The 25,000-nt window shown below is 41.6% G+C and overlaps 2 protein-coding genes, 1 long non-coding RNA gene and 1 pseudogene across 3 annotated transcripts in view; 3 read left to right on the forward strand and 1 right to left on the reverse strand.

The window, feature by feature from the left end:
* The first annotated feature begins 2,603 nt into the window (after window positions 1-2,603).
* LOC148741797 (MICOS complex subunit Mic60-like) lies at window positions 2,604-3,089 on the forward strand. Its single transcript, XM_088739274.1, has one exon. It carries the CDS (start codon window positions 2,604-2,606, stop codon window positions 3,087-3,089), a length of 486 nt encoding a protein of 161 aa, XP_088595400.1.
* A 3,034-nt stretch (window positions 3,090-6,123) lies between these two features.
* Window positions 6,124-17,776, forward strand: LOC111346257 (uncharacterized). The gene is made up of 4 exons (XM_088746801.1): window positions 6,124-6,224; window positions 6,655-6,721; window positions 7,152-7,252; window positions 10,715-17,776. Exon 4 carries the CDS (start codon window positions 10,726-10,728, stop codon window positions 16,651-16,653), a length of 5,928 nt encoding a protein of 1,975 aa, XP_088602927.1. The 5' UTR covers window positions 6,124-6,224; window positions 6,655-6,721; window positions 7,152-7,252; window positions 10,715-10,725; the 3' UTR covers window positions 16,654-17,776.
* Window positions 17,777-18,385: 609 nt separating this feature from the next.
* Window positions 18,386-20,080, reverse strand: LOC148741798 (uncharacterized; annotated as a pseudogene).
* A 4,713-nt stretch (window positions 20,081-24,793) lies between these two features.
* The window catches only part of LOC148741799 (uncharacterized), a 22,386-nt gene continuing 22,179 nt past the window's right edge, over window positions 24,794-25,000 (forward strand). Inside the window, exon 1 of the long non-coding RNA XR_015995974.1 lies at window positions 24,794-25,000. This exon is cut by the window's right edge and continues 163 nt beyond it. This is a non-coding gene — a long non-coding RNA (uncharacterized LOC148741799).

Here is a 25,000-nt window from a genome sequence, read left to right on the forward strand (position 1 = left end):
CTACAACATTATCAAAATATTCCATCACTAACCATGTCGTGACGTTTTTGTGATTGTGGATGAAAACTTAATGGGGGTTACCATTTAATTCAAGAAAGCGGCCTCCTGTCGTCGCTTTAGTTTGCTTGTAATAAATAAGTTGTTTTGGGAAGATCTGACTTATTTTCTCCAATAGGGTTAAAGGCTTTATGCTCCGTTGTCAAGACATAGAAAACTTTATTGAAAACGGCTAGTAGTTACCGCAGTGCAGGAAAGCATTATCGTTTATTATCAAGCCTTTTTGCAGTTCTCACCAAGCTACCGTTCATGTTGAGGTATTGACTTACTTTTCGTTAACGCCACAATTTTTTTTACCAAGTAAACCTGTTACTTATTCGAAAGTGTGGAAGCGCGGTGGCCTCATGGTTGGAGCGCTCGACTCTGGATCGAGTGGTCCGGGCTCGAGCCCCAGCCGGGGACATCGTGTTTTGTTCTTAGGTAAGACACTTTACTATCACTGTGCCTCCCTTCACCCAGGAGAATTACATGGGTACCGGCGAATTTAATGCTGGGGGTAACCTTGCGATGGACTAGCATCCCATCCAGGAAGCGGGGGGGGGGGGGGGGTAGAAATACTCCTATTCGCTTCATGCTGCGGAAACCGGAGTTAGGCGCCGGCCCGATGAGCCACATGGCTCCTGAGTAGGCTTTACCTTACCCTTATTCGAAAGTGGGTCAGAAGGAGGACTTAGCCCACATGGAAGTTAGTATGATGTTTTCTTTCAACATGCGAAAGAAATTCATTAGGTTTGTGTTTAACAGTAGTTTAAAAAGCTTCGTTTGACCCACTTTTAGATAATATCGAAACTGTGAGCACTGAGGGTTTTAAAAATCCCATTATTTCACTGGAAGCCACCTTCAAATGCCTTAGTACGGTCATCTCCTCCAAAGCTGGGGGCCCAGATAATATCCCAAACTGGGTCTTGCGTGACTTCGCTCCTGAACTCGCTCAACCCCTTCGTTGTATCATCAATTCCTCTATTAGTCAAGGCACTTTACCGGACATTTGGAAATGTGCAAACATCACCCCTCTTCCCAAAACAAAGATAGTTGAGGATGCGGCGAAGGATTTGAGACCTATTTCATTGACGCCGACGTTGTCCAAAATTGCCGAACACTACGTCGTCCATGAACATGTGAAACCAGCACTTCTAAAACGCCTGGAACCCGATCAATTTGGGTGTATTCCAGGATCCTCCACTGCGCACGCATTAATAAATCTGATGCACAATTTGGCGCAAGCAACAGACGGAACGGGGAACACCGTGCGAATCTTTGCGTTGGACTATAGAAAAGCCTTCGATCTGATAGACCACAGCCTCTTGTTATCGAAACTCTCGACCTACAACATTAACCCTTACATCATTAATTGGATAATAGCCTTTCTTAAAGATAGGAAACAAAGGGTCAAACTTGCACATGATTGTCTCTCAGAGTGGGGATCGGTCCGAGCAGGAGTACCGCAGGGAACAAAATTGGGACCGTGGCTATTCTTGGTTATGATAAACGATTTGAAAGTACCATCAGCCAGTGATTGTATAAAATATGTAGATGACACGACAGTGTATGAAATCATAAGCAAGGGTGGTCCTAGCAATGCTCAGTCTATGATAAACGAAGTAGCTACCTGGTCAACACTCAATTCATTTCAACTCCATCCGAAAAAATGTAATGAGCTAAGAGTTTCCTTTGTGCGCTCCCCTCCTTCCTACGATCTGATAGAAATTAATGGCTCTAAGGTTAGTGCCGTTAGTGTCGTAAAATTACTGGGTGTGTATTTTCAAGACAACCTCAAGTGGAACACTCACGTTACTGAGACGATTAAAAAGGCCGCTAAGCGCCTTTACTTTTTAACTCAGTTAAAGCGAGCTAAGGTACCATCACCTGAATTAGTTAATTTTTATGTTGCTTGTATTCAATCTGTCTTACTTTATGGATGTCAGGTCTACCATTATAGCCTCCCCAATTATTTGAGCTTAGGTTTAGAGCGTGTCCAAAAGAGAGCCTTGAAAATTATATACGGTTATGATAATCATTATAGAGAAGTGCTTCAGATGGCAGAGCTGAAAACCCTAAGGGATCGGAGAGAAGACCTTTGCTTAAAATTCTTTAACAACATCGTCTCCAATCCCTTGGATTGTTTGTATCACTTACTGCCTTTCGATAACCGAGGTCAACTTATGGAGTTACGACAACGCAGACCATTTAGAGTTTCCTTTAAAACAAATCGGTTCAGAGATACTTTCATTCCGGCAAGCGCAAGACATTTTAGCTAATATTTATTACAATTGTATATGTAAATTAGTTCCCTTTTAGGTTTGATTTTATTGTATAGTTCTATTACATAATTTGTACACCTTTGCAATTCAGCTTCCAGCTGCTATTAAGGTATTCTTCTCAATAAACGCCTATCTACCTATCTATCTACGCCTATCAAGATTTCCAGAGTAATTCATTGAATAAAATAATATGGAATTCTTGAATCCAGAAAAACAAAACAAGTACAAATATCTTTCTTCTCCCCCTCCCCGCCCCACTCCCCGCCCTAGACTTCCTACATACACATGTTACGGGCTACATTTACAATTACCCTTTCTAATGCAACAGTGTCATTTCTCAGGTATAAAGATGACTTACAACAAAAATTGGCCACAGAAAAAGAGGCTTTTAAGGTGCAGTTAGCTGGGGCTCTTGCTCAGTTACGAGGTGTAGTATCAGTGATAGAGGGAAGAGCAGATGTTGAGAAACAAAATAAGCAGGCGCAAAATCTGTGGACAGCTTGTCAGTCGCTGACTACAGCTATCGACAAAGGTGCTACTCAACCAAAACCGCTGCTGCCTCAGTTGATAGCCATTCACGATGCGGCGGAAGAGAATCCACTGGTCTCACAAGTTCTTAACTCTTTACCAGAAGAGGCTGTGTTAAGAGGAGTGCTGAACGAAGAGAATGTGACGCGTCGCTTTTACAAGATCCGGAGATGGTGTCGACGAGTAGCCATGATAGGAGAAAACGGAGCTTCACCATGGATTCACGTGCTGTCGTACATCTAATCTTTCCTAATTTTCGATTCATTTGATCCCGTAAAACATACTTTTGATCTCCTAGCGCGCGCATAGTACTACCTTCGGCGTGGAGATCTGGAGTTAGCGAAGCGAGTGGTAAATCAGCTTCGCGGGGAGCCTAAAAATGTAGCGCGTGATTGGTTGCTAGAAGCCAGGTTGCTATTGGAAACGAGGCAGGCTGTCAACTTGTTGACTGCATATGCTGCCGTATTGGGGACAGCAGGGGCTGATTGATTAGAACTTAGAGGTACAATTATTTTTGAAAGATAGTGCTAGTAAATTGTCGTTGATAAGCGATGATTCCCTTCAAACTTCATTTTCGACCCACTTCATGTACTTTATCTCCTACTGCTTAATTTTTTAACATGATTGGCAGAACAATATGGATAAAAGGGAAAAAAGAAAGCCGTTCTACAAATTTGTCATAAACGTGTAGACTGAGTTCCATTTAAAGTGATGTTTCTTTTCATTGAAGCTTTGACCAAACATTGTAATGGTTCTAAAGTGTCTCAAACCTTTAACAATGTTTGTCAGCCGTAATTATGTAACATCAAACTGTGTTACACAGAAACTCTGATGGCTTAGCCATCTTATGTAACTTGGTTTCGAGGGAAGTTCGTCAATACATTTAGAAAAGGTTTTAAGGGGGACGGAGCTTCGTAAAAACGCGCTCTGCCTCTGCAAAAGCACTTGGTTGACTTTGTTTGACAAAATTGCACCGTCCTTGGGCAGCAGGAAACGCGCGTCCAGAGTGAAAATTTCAGAGTTCTTTTATTCATTTATTTATTTAATTGCTCTAGTTTTAGGAGCACTTGCGTGAAGTAAAAGTCCTCGACCCAATAGAAGTCAGAAGTTAAAAAAGACATGCGCTTCGATTACGTCACCAAGGAAAAAAAAGGAACAAATTATGACCACTGTGATAAAGAATACCGTTTTCAATAAGAATGAAAGCCACGCCAAATCTTTGCTGTTTTGATTCTACCACAATTTTGGCGTGAAATAAAACGATTCTTTCAGTGACATGCTGAGTGACACGTTGACGCGAGCAGCGTTCTCTGTACTCTTCTAGACAACAGCAAATTGCCAAATGAGATCACGAAGTTACTGTTAATTGTGGTAGAAAAGAGCTTTCAAGATGTGAAATTTCATATTTTTAGTCGATTTTCACACAGTTGTTAACTCAAAGGTCCACCTGTCAGAGCAGATTACTCTTGAATTGACTTCAGATAAGTGTCGGGATTAACTAAAGCCACCTGAACCAAATAGATAAAAGTAAATTTATGTTAGTCTCCCAGTTCCTTGAAACATTGGTATAATGCTGGAAACCACCAACGTTTTCGAAATCCTCCATGCCAGAATCAACTGAAGCATTGTTGAGCTGGCCTATCAGCAAGGGACGTGTTGTGGCCTGGTTTGCTAAATCACTGTGCACTACAGTGTTGATGGATACACACAGAGACAATCTCAGGAAGTAGAGAGCGCATTCTGTTGTAGAAGAAACCTATCGTTCTTTGCCAAAAAGAAAACCAATCAACAGGTGATCATTCGAATTTCATATCCCATTAAGTCTGGCTGCATATTTGAAAAATACGCCAGCAGTGTAATCAAAGGACTACAGCTGAGGGTTAAAAATGAAAGATTACAAATGTTATCTCATATTATCTCGGGTTCATATAAAGCCGGATAGGCGAGCAGAATTAACCTTTTGTTTACCCGCCTTTATCAAAGAGACTATAGGAGTAAACTAAGTATAAATGAAAAGGTACATTATTTACGTTCACTGTCAGTCACTAAAAGGGACAGTGTTACGATTTGCGCATGCGCAAACTTTTGACAGTCCGAAGACGATTTCAAACTTCTTGTGGGAAATTCAAGATGGCGTCCACAAATGGAGGAAAGCAAATCTATCATGGCGGTTATGAAGAGGAGTTATATAATAACTGAGTGCGAGAAATAGCATTAATACAAACAAAAGAAGTATCGTAAACACAAAATAAAGAATGACTTACTTTGGTCTAGCCACTAATTAAAACGATAGCAGATAATAAGTTGATAGCAACAACGGCAACCGAACTAATATGATGAAAAGTGAAATACAATATCTGATGCATGACAGAAATAACGATTCTATGGGTAACAATCATTAACTAACGAAAGATTCATTGATAAAAATAAAACATAAATGAAAAGCACACGAAATACGCGTCCCTGATCGTTTCGAAACCAGCAACCATCACAACTACGCAGTTACATCCACCATTCTTAAAACTTTACTTCAAAATGATTCAGGAGACTGGTACTATCTTTTCGCACATTCCACTTATTTCATTCAAACGCGACAAAAAATGGGCTACATATCGGTCAAAAGTTCAATACAAACTAATGATTAACCTGAAACTTTCAAATGGGTTCGCGCACGATGCAAAACTTGTCCTTTCATTCGTAACGTTGAGAAAATATCGAGACCAAAACGATCCATTGAGATTGCTGATCACTTCACGAGCACCTCCGCCAATGCCATCTGTTGCATAACTTGCGCTTATTGCAAAAAGATGTCCATTAGTGAAACAAGAAGATGACGAAAAGGACACCACTAGGTGACCTATTCCGAGATTGTGTTTGAACTCCTTACGGTGGCCAGTTTACATTATCAACTCAGTTAAGAAAACCAAAATTACCTTGTTTTACTCCCTCACCAACGCAACATCACAGTTTCTTTCTATTCTTTCTATTTTGCTAACTTTTAATTCGACCTCTTTTCAGTCCACCACAACGTTGTATTATCAAGCAAACTCCCCGCAAAAAGAATCTTAGATTCGGAAAAAATAGAATTTCTATGTTACGGACAGATAAATGAAACTCATTTGTTCATTTTATTACGCTGGAAGGAAGATAAGAAGAGATTTATAACAATTTTCTTTGTGTTTTCTTTTATTTTCCATCTCTGTTCGCGTAATTCGGTTTTGAACATCTAAATTTAATTATTGACGATGCCATTTGAGTTTGTAAAACTGAAATAAATTGTAACTTGTATAGCAGGGGACGTCAGGCCTTGGCATTTATTTCTTTTGATTTTTATCACAAGATCGATCACAGTTCAACCGAAGCTTCTGACTGTAAATGGTAAGATATCTACATGTCATGACTGACTCTTTCGTGAACTCTTTATTTTTCAGTTGGTGGGATTTGTATGATATCGATCGAAGACAAAGTCGCTACAAAATAAGTAGAACGGATGTCGTTGATCGGTGTTTTCGGTCTGACAAGACGTCAGTACCGACCACTTCTACCGTTATAAGTTTTATCCAGAATAACGTAAATTAGCCAGTGCAGTGAGCTTATGATGTGCCGAGTGATAGCCTTTCGTCTTTCGTTCTAAACGAAGGGCGAAAGCTCGAAATGGCAGCTTCAAGAACTCTTTATGGTGGCTAATTTACATTATTAAATCAGTTGATAAAACGGAATGATCTTGTTTTATAAATGTACCCCCTTCCCCTCACTGACGCGGCACCATAATTTCTTTAGAAACTTACCCCTTTATTCATTTCTCCAGAATTTAACGAAAGATCGTAAGAATCAGGTGACATGAGGGTGAACTGATCCAGCTTGAATCTTTCCAGGTAATTATCAACAGTTATCTTTCTTTGAGGGAAGAGATAGAGGGGATTGAACTTAGACTACAATAAAGTGGTGATTCTTATACTTTGTTCCTTGTACCTGTTTGATATTCTTCTTAAAACTCACAGTGGTCTTTCCCGCTACTTTTACGTTGTCATTGTCTCTTTTCTTCCTTAAACAAAGAACTCGCAATTTGAGAGCAGTATATCGAGCGATCATTTGCATAATGATAAGAATTCTCTACGGCTGAGGTTGTTTTTGTACTCGAAAATTAGTAATGATCTTTGAACCCGTGAAGCTATCATCCTATTTGTGTCAATATTTTAGTTTTCCCTGCATCTCATCGAAAATTTCTCTGAAGAGCAATCTATTTTTCGTATTTTGAGCAATTGCTTTTTCTTATTTGATGTCATGTATCATGATTTCTTGCAGTGCAGAGAAGTTTCACTTTCTAGGGCAGATACGATCAAAGTCTAATACACCGCGTGTTGAGAGTGAATGGTTCAGTGCAGCAGAAGTAAATGATCTGTTCTGTAAGTAGTAAAGACATTGATAATATTCTCACCGTTACAGTAACGCACGGTCTGTTATCTATGTGCCTCTAGATATTTCACATCCTTTTTCAAAAGATAGAAAGGGGGAGGGGGTGCTACAGCCGTGTCACAAAAGAGGGGTGAAATGCACCAAAAGTCCCCCTCCCCTTAATATGGATGTATAACACATTTATTTCCGAGTTGTGATGACCTGATGGAAAATGAAAACTTTGACAGGAAGTATGTGACAAAAAACACTGAAAATAGGAAATCATTACTTCCGAGATAAGTACAAGGAAAAATTAGGAACTTGTTTTTTGTTTCCGTTTACTAGCTATACATTTAACACACTGAAATTTAAAATAACAAACGAATTGAAAAATAAACCTCCATCACCTCAAAGAAGATAGCAAAGGTTAAACTCTTACTTCTGCATTCATATTTTATCCTGAACAGGTTGAACGTTTCTTGAAAATCATGGGAACTTTTAGCAACTAATCAACGGATTGTTATTTCTAATAATAAAAATGGCGGCTGGGAAAGCCGTCATATATGTTAAAAAAAAAAAATGAAAGATGCTATGGTATCATAGTTTGTCTCCTGAGCCATCGAAGCGTTCATTGTCAGTGTGCAGTGGGATAACTTATCATCAATGAGGCGAAAGAAGGAAAAGATTATTTGCTTTACTTTATGGCCTTCATATTTGCGAAATACATCCAAAATTTGGCGAACAACTCAATAAGCGGAGAGATATGACTTGGTCCGGCTGTTAACACTTTAATCGTTCCAAAATTAATTAAAATGTAACTTCCCCTCATAATATACAATCATCATCCAGTAAATATGCATGAGAAATATCAAACTTATCGGGTCGAAGTTGTTATCATGATTCATTACCAAATCTCAGGAAATGTGTAGCAACTAGAGGGGAGAATTTACAATCACATCTTGGAAGTTAAAGGGTTAATTAATCGATGAAGATGGAAACACTGATACTTTTGATGATTCCCTGACTTTATCTTTACTATCATCTGCATACCATTGCGTTTATTTTCTTCGATATCCAGAGAAAATCAACCTTCATCAGAATATCTCATTCAAGTACTTTTGAATGAGATATTCATCAAAATGGACACAGAACATTTCTAGCTTCAAAAACTGAGTTAATCCTGAATTATTCAGTTTCATTTTTCTCACTGCTCTCTAATTTCTTACTTTGTGTGTCAGAGTGACAAACCACGCGGTGGGTCTATCTTTTTTGGTTTAATTTTTTCGGTGAAGAAATCTGAGTTGTAATTTCTAATCTAATTTTGCAAGGATTTCCTGCAAAAAGAAGCCAAAACATTCAAAAACTCTTTCGTTTTACGATCAAGAGCGGACTTAAGGACATATGGTGGTCCACTTCATTCTCTTATTGTGCGGGTGATGTTACGTGTAATTCGGCTTTTATTTCATTTCATCTTATTTTAATCGCAGAGCTTTCCTAACTTCAAATGATATCTTTGCTTGTGAATATGTGAAATTTGTATGGCATTACATTGCATTGTGTTACACAAGTTCGTGACGTGTGGACATGCGCGAGTTAACTCTTACGTTAGCGCCCAAGAGGTTTCCTTTGTGTTAATCTCAATTTCCAAGTCCTAAGTTTGCGCCCAAAGTTCAGATAAACATGTATATACTTTTATATTGCTGATTGTGACTGCTGTCACATAGCGGCGGAGTAGGGGGCCGGAGGGCTGCAGTGCTCCCCGCCCCAACTAAAATTTTTTGGAGGGAGGCTCAGCGCCCCGCTCCCCACGTTTTGCTGCCAAAAATATCCTTAGCGCGGCATAGAATTTGGCAAGATATTTAATCTTGTGATCTTTTTATAAATTCTTTCATCCGCATGTCTAGGAAATTAGCACGTCAGGAAATTAGCACGTTCATCAGCACGTCTAGGAAATTAGCTGAGTTAATTTTGTCTGAGGGAACTCAATCAAATGCTTCGCTGAAAGATTTAGACTGGACCGGGAAAAATGAAAGTACTGTAAAGATTACAGATTGGTTTGCTTGTGCCAACGGACAACGCAACGTGCATTTTGGAAAATTTGAGTAGGGGTATGCGTATGCCTCCCCTTCCCCCCCCCCCCCTGCACTTTTCAAAACGCTCGCTGCCTCTGTCTTAGCAGTCTCGTCAATATTTTTTCCTGTGTCCCTGAAACGCTCCTATTTAGCAATTTCGATTCCTTTCGATATAATATTCATACAATGAAAAAGGGTTAGGAAGAGGTTTGACATGCAAATTCGTGGCGTTAACACGGCCTTAGGATTATCGAGAAAGCTTTGAGGAGGACTTTTTTGGGATGCCAACGTTATTCTGTATCCTGGAACCACAGGATCGTTGGCTTTAATTTCAGAAACATCACTGTATGTTTTAATTGTATTTTGCTTAGTTTATCGGTGATTTCACCATAGTGTCACTTTGATTGTTGACACTCGAGTTTGATTCCTCTGGCTTTCGGAAATGAACAAGTCAATTCGTTATCATTAAACATTCAGAAAGTGGAAAACCGGAAATTTTTAAATCCCCTGATGAAAAAATAGCTCTGAGAGTGTAATGAGGGTTCGTGGTTTGCCCGGCCCTCAACGTTATTTTTAGTAGTTTTATACCTACTTGACTATCTAAAAAGTGCATGCCAACGGAAGCTCACGGAGTGAAAGTTGGCTAAAAACCTTTCACTTTCGCGGAAGCGCCATTTTGCTTTTTCTGAGTGTCAGGAGTTCTACTCCATTTTTAGTTGGTTGTGCCGACATAATTCTCCAAGGGGCTGTGAAATCCTCCTTAACCTTTAAAAAAGAGAACTGTTCTGACAAGATACCGCCTCTTCAAATGAGTTATAAATTATGTAGAATTGCCATAGTTTTTGGCTAGAAAGTTAACTGGAAAGCGAGGAACAATGTATATGATACATAAACTTAAGATAAGATCATATGGAGCCCCAACCAACCAATACGGTTTCTTTCTTCTCAATCTCATCTATTTTCATCCATAGCTGCCGCCGTGAACTGAAATCATGATTTTGTATAAAATATGAGGCCAATCTCATTCTTTTCCAAAGTAAACATATTTATTTTAGTTCATCAGTCAACGGGAAAAGAAGTCACATTTTAAATTAGATTTTTCATGTTTTCAATCTCAAATGGTAAAAGCCATGAATTAGTGGAAATACACTGGAAGGCATTTTCATTGAATCGAAGCAAATATATCTTACACGATCGAGGCGGCGGAAACTTAAATTTACGTCAAATTTCTGTCAGTGTTCTCCTCCTTGTGAACCTTCCCAACCCCTCCTAGTATTAACCCAAATACTTTCCTCTTAAGCACAAAATTTTACACTGTAAAACCGCTACTGCGTAAGAGTTGTCTGAGTCCCTCCTCTCGGATGTATTATATTTGATTTCCTTTAATTCTGACACCAACAGCGAACAAGGTTATGATGGACAACACAGAAAAGGACGCTACAACCACATTAGCTATCAGCATAGGTATAGCTGTTGCAATTTTTCTTCTCATCACTGGCCGTGTTTTAGAAGCCATCGAAATGTGCCGTGAATGTTTCAGTTACCTACACAATCGAGGATTTAGACAGGACAGTCCAATGGCTAAATTACTTTACCAAGATATCTTTACCACTGCAACAAAGGCGTACTCCACATTATTTGGCTACAAAATTACTGAAAAATACGTCAGAGAACAACTACTCTTATTTCATGAATCAGATGATACTCTAGGAAAAGGATGGCTACAGTTAAGACTAGCAAAGATACTCTACGATCAAAATAGGTTCGCGGAGGCCGGAAGATTTTATGAGTCAGCGCTGACCATTATGAAAACAAATAGTGATGCACAAGGCGAGGCAGTAAGTTATGGAAACCTAGGAATATTGCTCCAAGTACTTGGTAAATACGATAAGGCCAGAGAATATCAAGAGAAAGCACTCGCTATCAGAATAGAAATCAGCGACAGAGAAGGACAAGCATCCAGCTACGGAAACCTAGGAACATTGTTCGAATCGCTTGGTAAATATGACAAGGCCCGAGAGTATCAAGAGAAAGCACTCGCTATCAGAATAGAAATCGGCCACAGAGAAGGACAAGCATCAAGCTACGGAAACCTAGGAACATTGTTCCAATTGCTTGGTAAATATGACAAGGCCCGAGAGTATCAAGAGAAAGCACTCGCTATCAGAATAGAAATCGGCCACAGAGAAGGACAAGCATCAAGCTACGGAAACCTAGGAACATTGTTCCGATCGCTTGGTAAATATGACAAGGCCCGAGAGTATCAAGAGAAAGCACTCGCTATCACAATAGAAATCGGCCACAGAGAAGGACAAGCAACAAGCTACGGAAACCTAGGAACATTGTTCCAATCGCTTGGTAAATATGACAAGGCCCGAGAGTATCAAGAGAAAGCACTCGCTATCAGAATAGAAATCGGCCACAGAGAAGGACAAGCATCAAGCTACGGAAACCTAGGAACATTGTTCCGATCGCTTCGTAAATATGACAAGGCCCGAGAGTATCAAGAGAAAGCACTCGCTATCACAATAGAAATCGGCGACAGAGAAGGACAAGCATCAAGCTACGGAAACCTAGGAACATTGTTCCAATGGCTTGGTAAATATGACAAGGCCCGAGAGTATCAAGAGAAAGCACTCGCTATCAGAATAGAAATCGGCGACAGAGAAGGACAAGCAGGAAGCTACGGAAACCTAGGAACATTGTTCCAATCGCTTGGTAAATATGACAAGGCCCGAGAGTATCAAGAGAAAGCACTCGCTATCAGAATAGAAATCGGCCACCGAAAAGGACAAGCATCAAGCTACGGAAACCTAGGAACATTGTTCCAATCGCTTGGTAAATATGACAAAGCCCGAGAGTATCAAGAGAAAGCACTCGCTATCACAATAGAAATCGGCGACAGAGAAGGACAAGCATCAAGCTACGGAAACCTAGGAACATTGTTCCAATCGCTTGGTAAATATGACAAGGCCCGAGAGTATCAAGAGAAAGCACTCGCTATCAGAATAGAAATCGGCGACAGAGAAGGACAAGCAGTAAGCTACGGAAACCTAGGAACATTGTTCCAATCGCTTGGTAAATATGACAAGGCCCGAGAGTATCAAGAGAAAGCACTCGCTATCAGAATAGAAATCGGCCACAGAGAAGGACAAGCATCAAGCTACGGAAACCTAGGAACATTGTTCCAATCGCTTGGTAAATATGACAAGGCCCGAGAGTATCAAGAGAAAGCACTCGCTATCAGAATAGAAATCGGCGACAGAGAAGGACAAGCATCAAGCTACGGAAACCTAGGAACATTGTTCCGATCGCTTGGTAAATATGACAAGGCCCGAGAGTATCAAGAGAAAGCACTCGCTATCAGAATAGAAATCGGCGACAGAGAAGGACAAGCATCAAGCTACGGAAACCTAGGAACATTGTTCCGATCGCTTGGTAAATATGACAAGGCCCGAGAGAATCAAGAGAAAGCACTCGCTATCAGAATAGAAATCGGCGACAGAAAAGGACAAGCATCAAGCTACGGAAACCTAGGAACATTGTTCCAATCGCTTGGTAAATATGACAAGGCCCGAGAGTATCAAGAGAAAGCACTCGCTATCAGAATAGAAATCGGCGACAGAGAAGGACAAGCAGGAAGCTACGGAAACCTAGGAACATTGTTCCAATCGCTTGGTAAATATGACAAGGCCCGAGAGTATCAAGAGAAAGCACTCGCTATCAGAATAGAAATCGGCCACAGAGAAGGACAAGCAGGAAGCTACGGAAACCTAGGAACATTGTTCCAATTGCTTGGTAAATATGGCAAGGCCCGAGAGTATCAAGAGAAAGCACTCGCTATCAGAATAGAAATCGGCCACAGAGAAGGACAAGGAGGAAGCTACGGAAACCTAGGAACATTGTTCGAATCGCTTGGTAAATATGACAAGGCCCGTGAGTATCAAGAGAAAGCACTCGCTATCAGAATAGAAATCGGCGACAAAGAAGGACAAGCAGTAAGCTACGGAAACCTAGGAACATTGTTCCAATCGCTTGGTAAATATGACAAGGCCCGAGAGTATCAAGAGAAAGCACTCGCTATCAGAATAGAAATCGGCGACAGAGAAGGACAAGCAGGAAGCTACGGAAACCTAGGAACATTGTTCCAATCGCTTGGTAAATATGACAAGGCCCGAGAGTATCAAGAGAAAGCACTCGCTATCAGAATAGAAATCGGCCACAGAGAAGGACAAGCAGGAAGCTACGGAAACCTAGGAACATTGTTCCAATTGCTTGGTAAATATGGCAAGGCCCGAGAGTATCAAGAGAAAGCACTCGCTATCAGAATAGAAATCGGCCACAGAGAAGGACAAGGAGGAAGCTACGGAAACCTAGGAACATTGTTCCAATCGCTTGGTAAATATGACAAGGCCCGAGAGTATCAAGAGAAAGCACTCGCTATCAGAATAGAAATCGGCGACAGAGAAGGACAAGCAGTAAGCTACGGAAACCTAGGAACATTGTTCCAATCGCTTGGTAAATATGACAAGGCCCGAGAGTATCAAGAGAAAGCACTCGCTATCAGAATAGAAATCGGCGACAGAGAAGGACAAGCATCAAGCTACGGAAACCTAGGAACATTGTTCCAATCGCTTGGTAAATATGACAAGGCCCGAGAGTATCAAGAGAAAGCACTCGCTATCAGAATAGAAATCGGCGACAGAGAAGGACAAGCATCAAGCTACGGAAACCTAGGAACATTGTTCCGATCGCTTGGTAAATATGACAAGGCCCGGGAGTATCAAGAGAAAGCACTCGCTATCAGAATAGAAATCGGCCACAGAGAAGGACAAGCATCAAGCTACGGAAACCTAGGAACATTGTTCCGATCGCTTGGTAAATATGACAAGGCCCGAGAGTATCAAGAGAAAGCACTCGCTATCAGAATAGAAATCGGCGACAGAGAAGGACAAGCATCAAGCTACGGAAACCTAGGAACATTGTTCCGATCGCTTGGTAAATATGACAAGGCCCGAGAGTATCAAGAGAAAGCACTCGCTATCAGAATAGAAATCGGCGACAGAGAAGGACAAGCAGGAAGCTACGGAAACCTAGGAACATTGTTCCAATCGCTTGGTAAATATGACAAGGCCCGAGAGTATCAAGAGAAAGCACTCGCTATCAGAATAGAAATCGGCCACAGAGAAGGACAAGCAGGAAGCTACGGAAACCTAGGAACATTGTTCCAATTGCTTGGTAAATATGACAAGGCCCGAGAGTATCAAGAGAAAGCACTCGCTATCAGAATAGAAATCGGCCACAGAGAAGGACAAGCAGGAAGCTACGGAAACCTAGGAACATTGTTCGAATCGCTTGGTAAATATGACAAGGCCCGAGAGTATCAAGAGAAAGCACTCGGTGTTAGAAAAGAAATTGGCGACAGAGAAGGAGAAGCAATAAGCAACGGAAACCTCGGAGCAATGTTTGGAATGCTTGGTGACCATGACAAAGCTCAAGAGTGTCTCTACACAGCGCTATCAATAGCAAAGAGAATTGGCTGCAGAAGAATTGAGGCCAATATTTATAGAAACTTAGCAGGTTTGTTTTTAAAACGTGGTAAATTTAAAAAGGGTGAGGATTATGTAGAGAAAGCACGTGCAATGAGAATTGAAACCGGTGACAGAGAAGGACAAGCGGCAGATTACAGTCACCTTGGCAGTATTTCTTGTAAGCGTGGTGAATATACTAAGGCTCAAGACTATTTTAAGAAGGCGCTTGCCACTCACTTGGACTTGGGCCTCAGAGAAGCTGAAGCAATCGATTACGCACAGTTAGGAACATGTTTTGTATTCCTTGGTAATTATGACGTGGCTGAAAATTACCTTCAGAAGGGTCTCTTATTAAGCAAGGATATTGGACACAACCTGACTGAGTTTAGGTGCCTTTGTTATCTAGCAGCGTTAAGGTTATTACAATTCGATTTTAAAGAGGCCTTTTCGTATCTTTATCGTTGCACTGACAAATTGGATACTTTACGAGGTTTTATTAAAGACAGCGATCAGATTAAAATATCTCTTTTAGAGGAGCACGGTACCCATATCTACCAGGTGCTCAGTTGGTTGCTTTCCTCCACCGGGAATCCACAAGGCGCTCTTTACGTCGAAGAGTTGAAACGGGCAAGAGGCCTAGCCGACTTAATGGCAGCTCAATACTCTGTTAAAGAGGAGATTTCAGGCAACCCACAATCTTGGTGTGGCATTCAGAACATTATCGCAAAGGAAACTGACTCTACATGCCTTTACATTTCGGTTGGTAAAGCGGATGTACGATTTTGGATTCTCAAAGCAACAGAAGCTATTCATTTTTCAGAAAAGGAAGCAAGCCCGATCAAAAACGAAGAGACTGGATTAGTCCCTGACTTAGACGAGTTTTTAAAAGAAAGCTTCCGCAATCCTGCAAAAGACATCTCTAAAACGAATCTCCACCTGTGTCATAAGATAATCATCGCCTCTGTGGCCGTTTTTCTGAAAGAGCCTGAGATTATAATTGTCCCTGATTCTTGCATGTACCAAGTGCCATTTGCAGCCTTAACCGATAAAGAGGGCAAATATTTTTCGGACACATTCAGGATCCGGATCGTTCCCTCCTTGACTACTCTGAAGCTTATTCAGGACAGTCCTCCTGAGTACCACAGTAAGAGTGGTGCGCTGATAGTCGGTGATCCCGAGGTTAGAGAGGTATTGTACCAAGATAGACGCAGTTTAGTACCACCATTGCCACGTGCAAGAAAGGAAGCAGAGACGATTGGAAGTCGTCTTGGCGTCAAGCCCTTGATTGGAGACCGCGCAACAAAACAGGCTGTACTTCAAGCGATAAATTCAGTAAGCCTGATACATTTTGCTGCCCATGGTAGTCCTGATAGAGGAGAGATTGTTCTCTCTCCTAAAGGCCCCATTGACGGTCCTCCACGAGAGAAAGACTACCTTTTGACGATGCAGGACATTTCAGAAGTTCAGGTGCGTGCTAAACTGGTTGTACTCAGCTGTTGTCACAGTGCACGTGGACAGGTCAAAGCAGAGGGAGTTATTGGTATCGCCCGAGCGTTCTTAGGATCTGGTGCTCGCTCGGTGTTAGCGGCACGATGGGCACTGGAGGATGAAGCAACAGAAGAGTTCATGAATTGCTTCTACGATCATTTGTTCCGCGGTAAAAGTGCCAGCGAATCTCTTCACGAGGCCAGGAAGTGGATGAGAAGTAAAGGCTTTGACAAAGTATCTCAGTGGGCTTCATTTATGCTCATTGGCGACAACGTGACATTTGATTTTGAAAATTGGCCAAAGTCAACTACACCTTGGTAGGCACGAGTAAAGTGGACGCACTTGATTGGAATAAAATGGACTTAGAAAGCTTAGAAATGTCAATTGTTTCCTTGTGGTGGAAGGACATTTTCTGTAAGGGACGAAAATGGTACATCCAGCAAAACATTCTCAAAAAAGCTCATCTAATAGCTACTTGTATTTACCTGGAACAGGAACCTTATTAATGTTCTCTTCATGGAAACCGGCTTGGAAATTTTCAAATTATAAAAGCCCTTTTTTTCGAGAGTGTTAAATTACGTAGTCAAGCGAATTGAGCTCTGATGATATTTTTTAGAAGCCGTGATTGGTTGGTTAAGTAAATCGAATTTCAAGTTATTTTTCCGCAAAGATAGTAATTTTAGTCAAAACAATGAAATTTCAAATAATTTGTTTCAAATAAGCTTTCCATTATGTGATGTATATATTCGGAAATGTGTTTATCACAATAACTTTTAGAAAGCGCCGAACAGTCTTCATGTTTCCTTTTTAGATCTGCTCCGATAAGGCAACATTTTTTTGACTTGAGATTTATTCCCCGGATAATTTTGTTTTATATCCGTGGGTGATAAGGGTTTTAGTTAAAATAGCTTTTCAAGATAAAAATTAGTGATGATAATTTTGAACGACATTTCGACCTCACTAAGTTTTATCTTGAAAAGCTTTTCTAAAAAACTACCTATCAAAAGTTAAAATAGCGGTTGTAAAAAAGGACTTTACCAGCCAAGACCACATTTGGCAATTTTCTAGTGCATGAGTTGTTTCCTCTAGAAATGCATTAGTAAGTCAAGGAAATTGCTCATCACTTTTATGACACTTAATAAATATATCTTATTAGACGTTTTGTTGTGTAGTATCGCTGAGTATTTTTACGAGTTGTGCCGTATTTTGACGAGCCCGTAGGGCGAGTCAAAATACAAATAACGAGTAAAAATACTCAGCGATATTACATAACAAAACGTCTAATAAGTTATTTATTATCCAACACGCCAAACTGTTATTTCAGTGCGGGCGAACTTCGCGGATATTTATTGACGGGGAGTGCGTGACAGAAGTATGCGAAGCGGAATGGAATTGGCGTGTTGCTGCTTCTTTTTTCTTCAATAAATGAAGAAATTTCTAGGTCGTCTAGCTGTTTTTCTTCGTTTGACTCATCTAATAAACTTGGATGTATAGTCCAGCCATTCTGACTCTTCGTCGTCGGAAATATGATTCAAATTGTCCGCCATTTTTTTTTTTCGTAACTACAATTCAATTCTTCGCTTGCGCGATGCGAGAAAACCCGTTTAACCCGTACTCTAGAGCAGAATTACCGCGTAATATTTGTACTCGTTTATGGCGTTATTTGTGCTTTACGAAGTGTAGTTGGATAATAAAAGCAGTTATTGTTATACTAGTGCTTCTCCCGAGGGTTTGTTGGGTTGCTTCACATATTCAGCATAACGATTCTCAGTTTTAAGCAGTTTGTCATCGATTGTTTTAAAAAGTTTGACATGAAGGCACCTTTGAATGAAAACCGTGACATAAACAAACAAAAACAAAAAATAAATATATGGATTAATAAGAGAGAGAGGGAAAATAGACCTCTCAGTATTTATGTGGCTTCAGGAGTGGACAAAATACTAGTTTACTCCAGAGAGAAGTGTCATAGTGTCGAGCTTTATATCTTCTCTCACTCTCGCTGTACTTCTTATTTGTAACCTTTTCTGAAAGTCATTAAGCGTTAAAGTTATTCTGCACTAACTTAAGCGAATAAAACCAAATGAAAACAAGACACAACAAATCATGGAGAACATTGGATTGTGGGCTGCGAGCAACGCCATCAATCAGTTTATTGAACTACAATTGAGATATATGATTATAATCGTAACGGATGTGTCAACTGCGAGTAAGCGAACCAGGGGGGCCAGAAAAAACCTGCCTCAAAAAACCCCGTAGGGAAAACACAGGACAGGAAATCTGGGACGGGCCAGGCACCACTTACGTCCCCCGCCAGGACTTCTAGGCTACAGCAAATAGATGGACATAATAAATACGATAAATAAATTGATTGCAGTAAATAGTAAACTAGAACTACAATAGTTATAAACCAGCAAAAAAGCACAAGTAATTGCAAACTAATGACAAGAAAAGCTCTTTCAGCTAAGCAAGAATAAACTGTAAACTAGCGTAAAGCATACCCTCAGAGCAAAAGCGATTTTGAAACGCTTAAACGATCTTTAATTGTATGTTTAATGTATATGTTCTTCGAGGAAGGACACCTCCACCCAGCATGCATATCCAATAAATCGCCCGGTATGCGCCTACAAGCGGCGTTCGACGCTGCACCAGACCTCATACTATGCGTGCCGTACTTTGAAACGTCGTCAACAAAGGGCTGGATGTACTTCTTGAATTCCTCTCTAAGAGTAGAATTAGAAACGACCTTGCTAGCGTGGAAATACTCGCCAGATTTGGACTTACAATACGACGAACAAGCGGAAGCGATGAATTAGACTGCGACAAAACCTGAATAATTCGTTCAGTAATGGAAACTGGGCACGTAGATTTCCCAGACCTGGCAAGATAAGAGGTGCGACTCTCCCGATACTGGTCATTTTTTCGCTTGGAGACATAACAGACATATGGTCAGCATTAATGGTCACATCCTTAAGGCAAAAACTGTTAATTTCATCAATATGAAAAAACCCAAAGAAACCAACTAACAATATGCACAAAAAACGAAGAGTGGCAAGAGAATTACTCGCAACATAACATTCGGCAATTGCCTACAGCGTGTCTACGGATAAAGGCTCCTTCGGGTTAACAGGACGCGCCAATTTTCTTTTCGCGCCCTCAAGAAAAGATTTCACAAGGGGATGGTTGGCTGGACATAATTCTAGCCCAGCCATAGAGTGGGCCCACTTAATGCCATAAACAACAGCTTCTATGGGGGAGACACCCGTATTGTTCGCAAGGCAAACGTTCGTAAGTTCTGTAATAAAAAGTGCAATGTGCAAGGGCTTCGCCGGAATGACAGGGACACCAATCTTCGAGGACGCCCATCCGCGCCATCTCAACCAGCCTGACTTGTACTTGGTTAAGGTAGACGGGGCCCTGGATCCCAACTGCAAATCAAGAAGATCTGGAACCAAGCTGCGTAGTAATGGGTCCTCCAAGGCTGCCACGTCGCTTCAAATCCCGGAAATTAGAACATCTGAAAAAAAAAACACAAGGTGAACGAAACGACAACGGAAAACTGAAAAACGCAAGCTCATACAGAATGGCAATATCGGTATAAGAGGATATTCCAAACGTGATGGTCGGCTGTGCGGCATAAACTTACCTATACCTACTAAATTGCAAAGTGAATCCAGGTGCCACTACAGGCCAGGTGCCATTACAGGCCAAACAAAACGCCCCATCGGGCCTAACACTGGCCAACTTAGGCCTCAAGACACGCCACATGAGGCTAAAAACATGCGCCAAATCAGGCTCTAAAATGCGCCAAAAAATTCAAATATGCGTAACCAAAAAAGATACCGGAAAAAGTGCATCGCCAGGCTCAAAAAGTATGCCACGAAGGCTAGACAACTCACCTAAAATCTAAACGCGAAGCCAACATTCTGAACTTTGGAAAACGACGAAAAATAGAAGGTCGAGACTTATAGATCTGCTTCTGACCAGGACCCTCCAATAGTAGATCCTCAACTGCAGGCAGAACAAACACTTCCGCGACATACGAGCTAAACCGAGAAGAGGCCTTCACGCAAGAAAGGCCAAAAATGAGCGGAGGGCCATTCGGGGATGATCAATGTCCCGCGGCTAAGGTAAGACATGAGATGACGGACAGAATCGACGATCAGAATAACTGGGGGACATATCCAGTTGCTTTCGGCGCTCCAGTCTTGTGCCAATGCGCCGACCCCACTGCATCCGGGAGAGGCAAACTTCGAGTTAAACCGAGGGAGCTGAGCATTGTAATAGGTGGCGAAGCGGTCGAATGTATGAGGACCCCATTTAGCATCAAGGAGGCGGAAAACTGAAGGATTGACGCGCCAATCGTCCTTGTCAACGAGTCGGCTAAGGAGATCAGCCCTCTCATTCTGCGACCTGGGAATCCACTGTACTTCAAGGGTGATCCCGTTTGAAAAACAAAAATCAAAAATGCTCATAGCAACAGACTGGAGGTGGGCTTTGGAACTGTCAACAAAAACTATTCTCGCAGCGCCTTGATTGTCGGAGAAAACCTTTACTCTCTTTTGCTGCAGCTTCTCCGTATAGGACAATAGAACATAATAAATAGCTTTCAACTCGCGGTACGTGGAGCTCTGACCAAGATCTTCAGACGTGAACATGCCGCTAGCCATTACGCCGTCCAAGGAGGCCGAAAATCCGCCGAAGGCGACATCGCTAGCATCAGAGAAAATAACCGTCGACGAATCAGGGGGTGGACGAAGAGAATAGCCGTTAAACGAGTCGATATTGCTGTACCAAAATCTCAACTCCTCCAAAAGAGCCGGAGAAAAACGAAGGGTGTGGTCCCACGCTGATCGTGACTCAATTGCCAGGTACATTTGCCTGGTTAGAAGACGTGAAATGGGCCCCACTGCCAAGGCTACAGAAATTATAGAACCGGCGATTCTGGCCAATTCTCGATACGAGGACGACGTATCTCCAATTACAGAGCCTAAAAGACTCTTCAGCTTTTCCACCTTCCTTTCAGGAATATGAAAAGACACAGTAATAGTGTTAATCACGAAACCCAGCCATTCGCCTACTTGCATGGGATGCCAATGAGATCTGTATTCATTCACAAGGAGACCTGAGGAGTCGAGCTCTTTCTTTTGGGTATGGCAGCTGCTGCGGCGGAACACTTACCGGGTAGACTTCCGAGCCCCATCGTCGAGATAAACAAAGCTATTGTGACCCATAGAGCGCCAGCGACGGACTAACGGACGCAACAATTTGGTGAAGTAAAAACAGGCGCTGCTAAGGCCGAAGGGCAAAACTATGAAGGTAAAATATCTTGGCATGCTGTTGAACTGCCAACAAAAACCGAGATACCGCTGATGCTCCAAGCAGATATCAACATGATGATATCCGGACTTAAGGTCCCATGTAAAGAACCAGTGCCCCTCCTCCAGGACTTGAGATAGGGAGCGAAGATCCTCGTACTTAAATTTTAACCTCACAAGGAAGCTGTTAACGTGCCTGAGATCGATGACTAAGCGCAGCTTCTTCTCTTTAGCAACTGACAAGGGGTTAACGCAAAATGGCGGAACACTGTGCTCAATAATGCAACCGTTGGCTAAAAGCTCCAAGATGGCTTGTGTCACAAATTCAGAATGCTGAAAGGCCGATCTATTATTAGCCAAAAAACACGAGGGCGGATAATCCGCGAAAAGAAGCCTGTACCCACGCCTGATGGTGTCAAGCACAAATTCAGGAGCACTCAAGGTACTCTTCCAAAATTCAATGGAGGCGCTCAAACGACCCTTGACACCGCTCCTAGTGCTTTTAACATTAAAATCGTCGTAACTACCCCCAAAAAAGGAAGAAAAATCAAACTCAACTGAATGCTCAAGAACGTTCTCTGAGCTTGAATCCACGTCTAGTCAAGAATGGCGCGAGTCACTCTTTGGCGCAACAGATGGCTTAGAACAGAAGGCACTCAAATGGCCAAACTCCCCGCACTATAAGATAAACAACGCAAAATTAAAGTTCTGTATGCGATGGCGTTCACAACCCGAAGGATGAATACCAGTGAACCTCAGACTTATATACCACTATGCAAATAACTACACGCAAGAGACATACCAGAATGCGTACTTATCGAGGACAACATTCCATTCAGAACGTGCAGAAAACAAACATCTGCTAAACTTGTTAACGCAGATATTTATATATTCAGTGGTAACAGATGTAATAGTTTTTTTTAAACTGTCCTTGACCGTTCCTTGCATCAGGTTGTTTTCATCTGTACATGCTAGTCATGGCCATTGTTTAGGGAATGTTATAGTTTATATCATTATTAACGATATTTTAAAACTCTATGGGAAACGGGTTACCCATCCTCGGAGACCCAGGGGCTGTGGGTCGATTTCAAGTTAGGGCATGAAGAGCCCCTGGGGACATTGTCTTACAAGACTAGTTCCAAATGGTCGCAGTCGTTCTGCCATCTGATTGGTGCCAGAAAATCTTTGTGTTTTTCTGCCCAATCAGAGTGAAGTGTGCCTTGGAGTCCTTTCGTGTGTCTTAACCCGAATATATACTAGTGGCTCAGTTACTCGCTATGTTTGTTTGGACCATGCGACGGAGATTTGCTTGAGGTGAAAAGTTTCAGTCTCAGCACACAATGTAAGAGAAATCGATCAGATTGTCGGCGAAAATCTTACCGGAAATTATACTGAATACTTTCGCAGGTATCACCAGAGAACGTGTTTTAAGGTTTGCGAGGTTTGTATACAACACGATGGTTGCAGTCATTGATACTTCGCTTTAAACGTTAAACGAGATTTAAGCTTAAATCTTTCTAAATTTTTTGCATAATTTGCTGTGACTGAAACTTTGCCAATCCCGTGAAGTTATTTCGTCGCACGGGCCACGTAGGTATGTCGAGCAACTGGCGCTTTCGCCTACGTAGCTTTCTGCTTTCTGTGCGGGCTAAAATCTAATCTTAGTAGTAAAGTCGTTCACAATACGGCCAAGGTTGCAGAGTGCGAAGGAGAGATGTTTTCCGCCAGTTACCGAAGGGGTTTGGAAAGAGTTTAATCTTACAACTGCTGCCGAGAGTGTTGAAATTCTTGAGCTAGGAAGGCCACGGATTCTCTTCTTGTCCCTTGGTCACTGTCATTTCACCTCTTCTGTCGATTGTTGAAGACCAAATTAAATACCTTTGATCATTGGGAATCGATCCGATGCTGTTTTCCATGGGAAAAACAAAACCAAAGACCAAGAAATATTAGATGGAAAGGGCGGGTTTGCTTTATTGCAAATGTCAGCTTAGTAGTACAGGCTCATCTACCCACATCTAATAAGCAAAAGTTTCCACGCTTAGTTTTTCTTTTTTTTCAAGCGAAAATGAGATTAGATTTTGGCACGCACAGAACGATGCGCAAGTACCAGTTGCTCGACAAACCTGCGTGGCCCGTTTGACGAAAAAACTTCACGGGATTGGCAAACTTTCAGTCACAGCAAATTATGCAAAAAATCTAGAAAGATTTAACCTTAAATCTCGTTTAACGTTTAAAGCGACATATCAATGACTGCAACCATCGTGTTGTATACAAACCTCGCAAACTTTAAAACACGTTCTCTAGTGATACTTGCGAAAGTATTCAGTACAATTTCCGGTAAGATTTTCGCCGACAATCTGATCGATTTCTCTTACATTGTGTGCTGAGACTGAAACTTTTCACCTCACGCAAATCTCCATCGCAAGGTCCAAACAAACATAGCGAGCAACTGAGCTACTGGTTTATGTCCGTGTTAAAACACACGAAAGGACTCTGAAGCACACTTCACTCTGATTGGGCAGAAAAACACAAAGATTTTCTGGCACCAATCAGATGGCAAAACGACTGCGACCGTTTGGAACTAGTGTTGTAAGACAATGTCCCCAGGGGCTCTTCATGCCCTAACTTGAAATCGACCCACAGCCCCTGGGTCTCCGAGGATGCGGGTTACCTTGCTTAAGGCTCTGAGTAGTTGAAAGGACATTTTTTGTGGTTTATTCCCCACACATGTACCGAGGTCGATCGTTTCTACGTCCAACTGTAATAATGGAAAGAGGACTACTGGTTGAAGTTACCTACTGATCAAATCTTTGAAACCGAACCTATCGGCGCACACGGAAAGAGGAAACAGAGCTTTGACATAACTCTAGAAAGAAAAAAAAAGAGATGTATTTTAACGTTTTTATCATGCAATTAAAACACGTAATTAGCAGCCTTTGATGGCAACGATGTTAGTGATGACTGATGACGCCAACCATGATGATGCAGTCACTTGAAGTCCACTGCTTTCCACTCGCGCAAAGACTCGCTCATTCACTCCTATTCAAGAATAAAAACGATAAAATTTTCGAAGAAGTTCGGCCTAATAGTTAATAGGGCCTCACAACATCCACCCAGAGCCTTAAAAATTACTCCCAGCATACTAACTATGCTCCCAGACTACGCAGTTAAAGTACTTGCGTGTTGACGCTTAAGTTTGCGCGCTGCGTTGCGAGTTTTGCCGAAAATACTGGGAACCAAGGAACGTGATGCCAATATGGCGGCCTAACAACGTCTTTGATATCCCTGCGTCGTAAAGTAACTTACGAAGGCGACGGAACTTTTAGATATGAGAGGGAACGATAAACCAATAT

The sequence above is a fragment of the Stylophora pistillata genome, chromosome 1 (genome assembly GCF_964205215.1).
Source record: "Stylophora pistillata chromosome 1, jaStyPist1.2, whole genome shotgun sequence".
NCBI classification, from domain to species: domain Eukaryota; kingdom Metazoa; phylum Cnidaria; class Anthozoa; order Scleractinia; family Pocilloporidae; genus Stylophora; species Stylophora pistillata.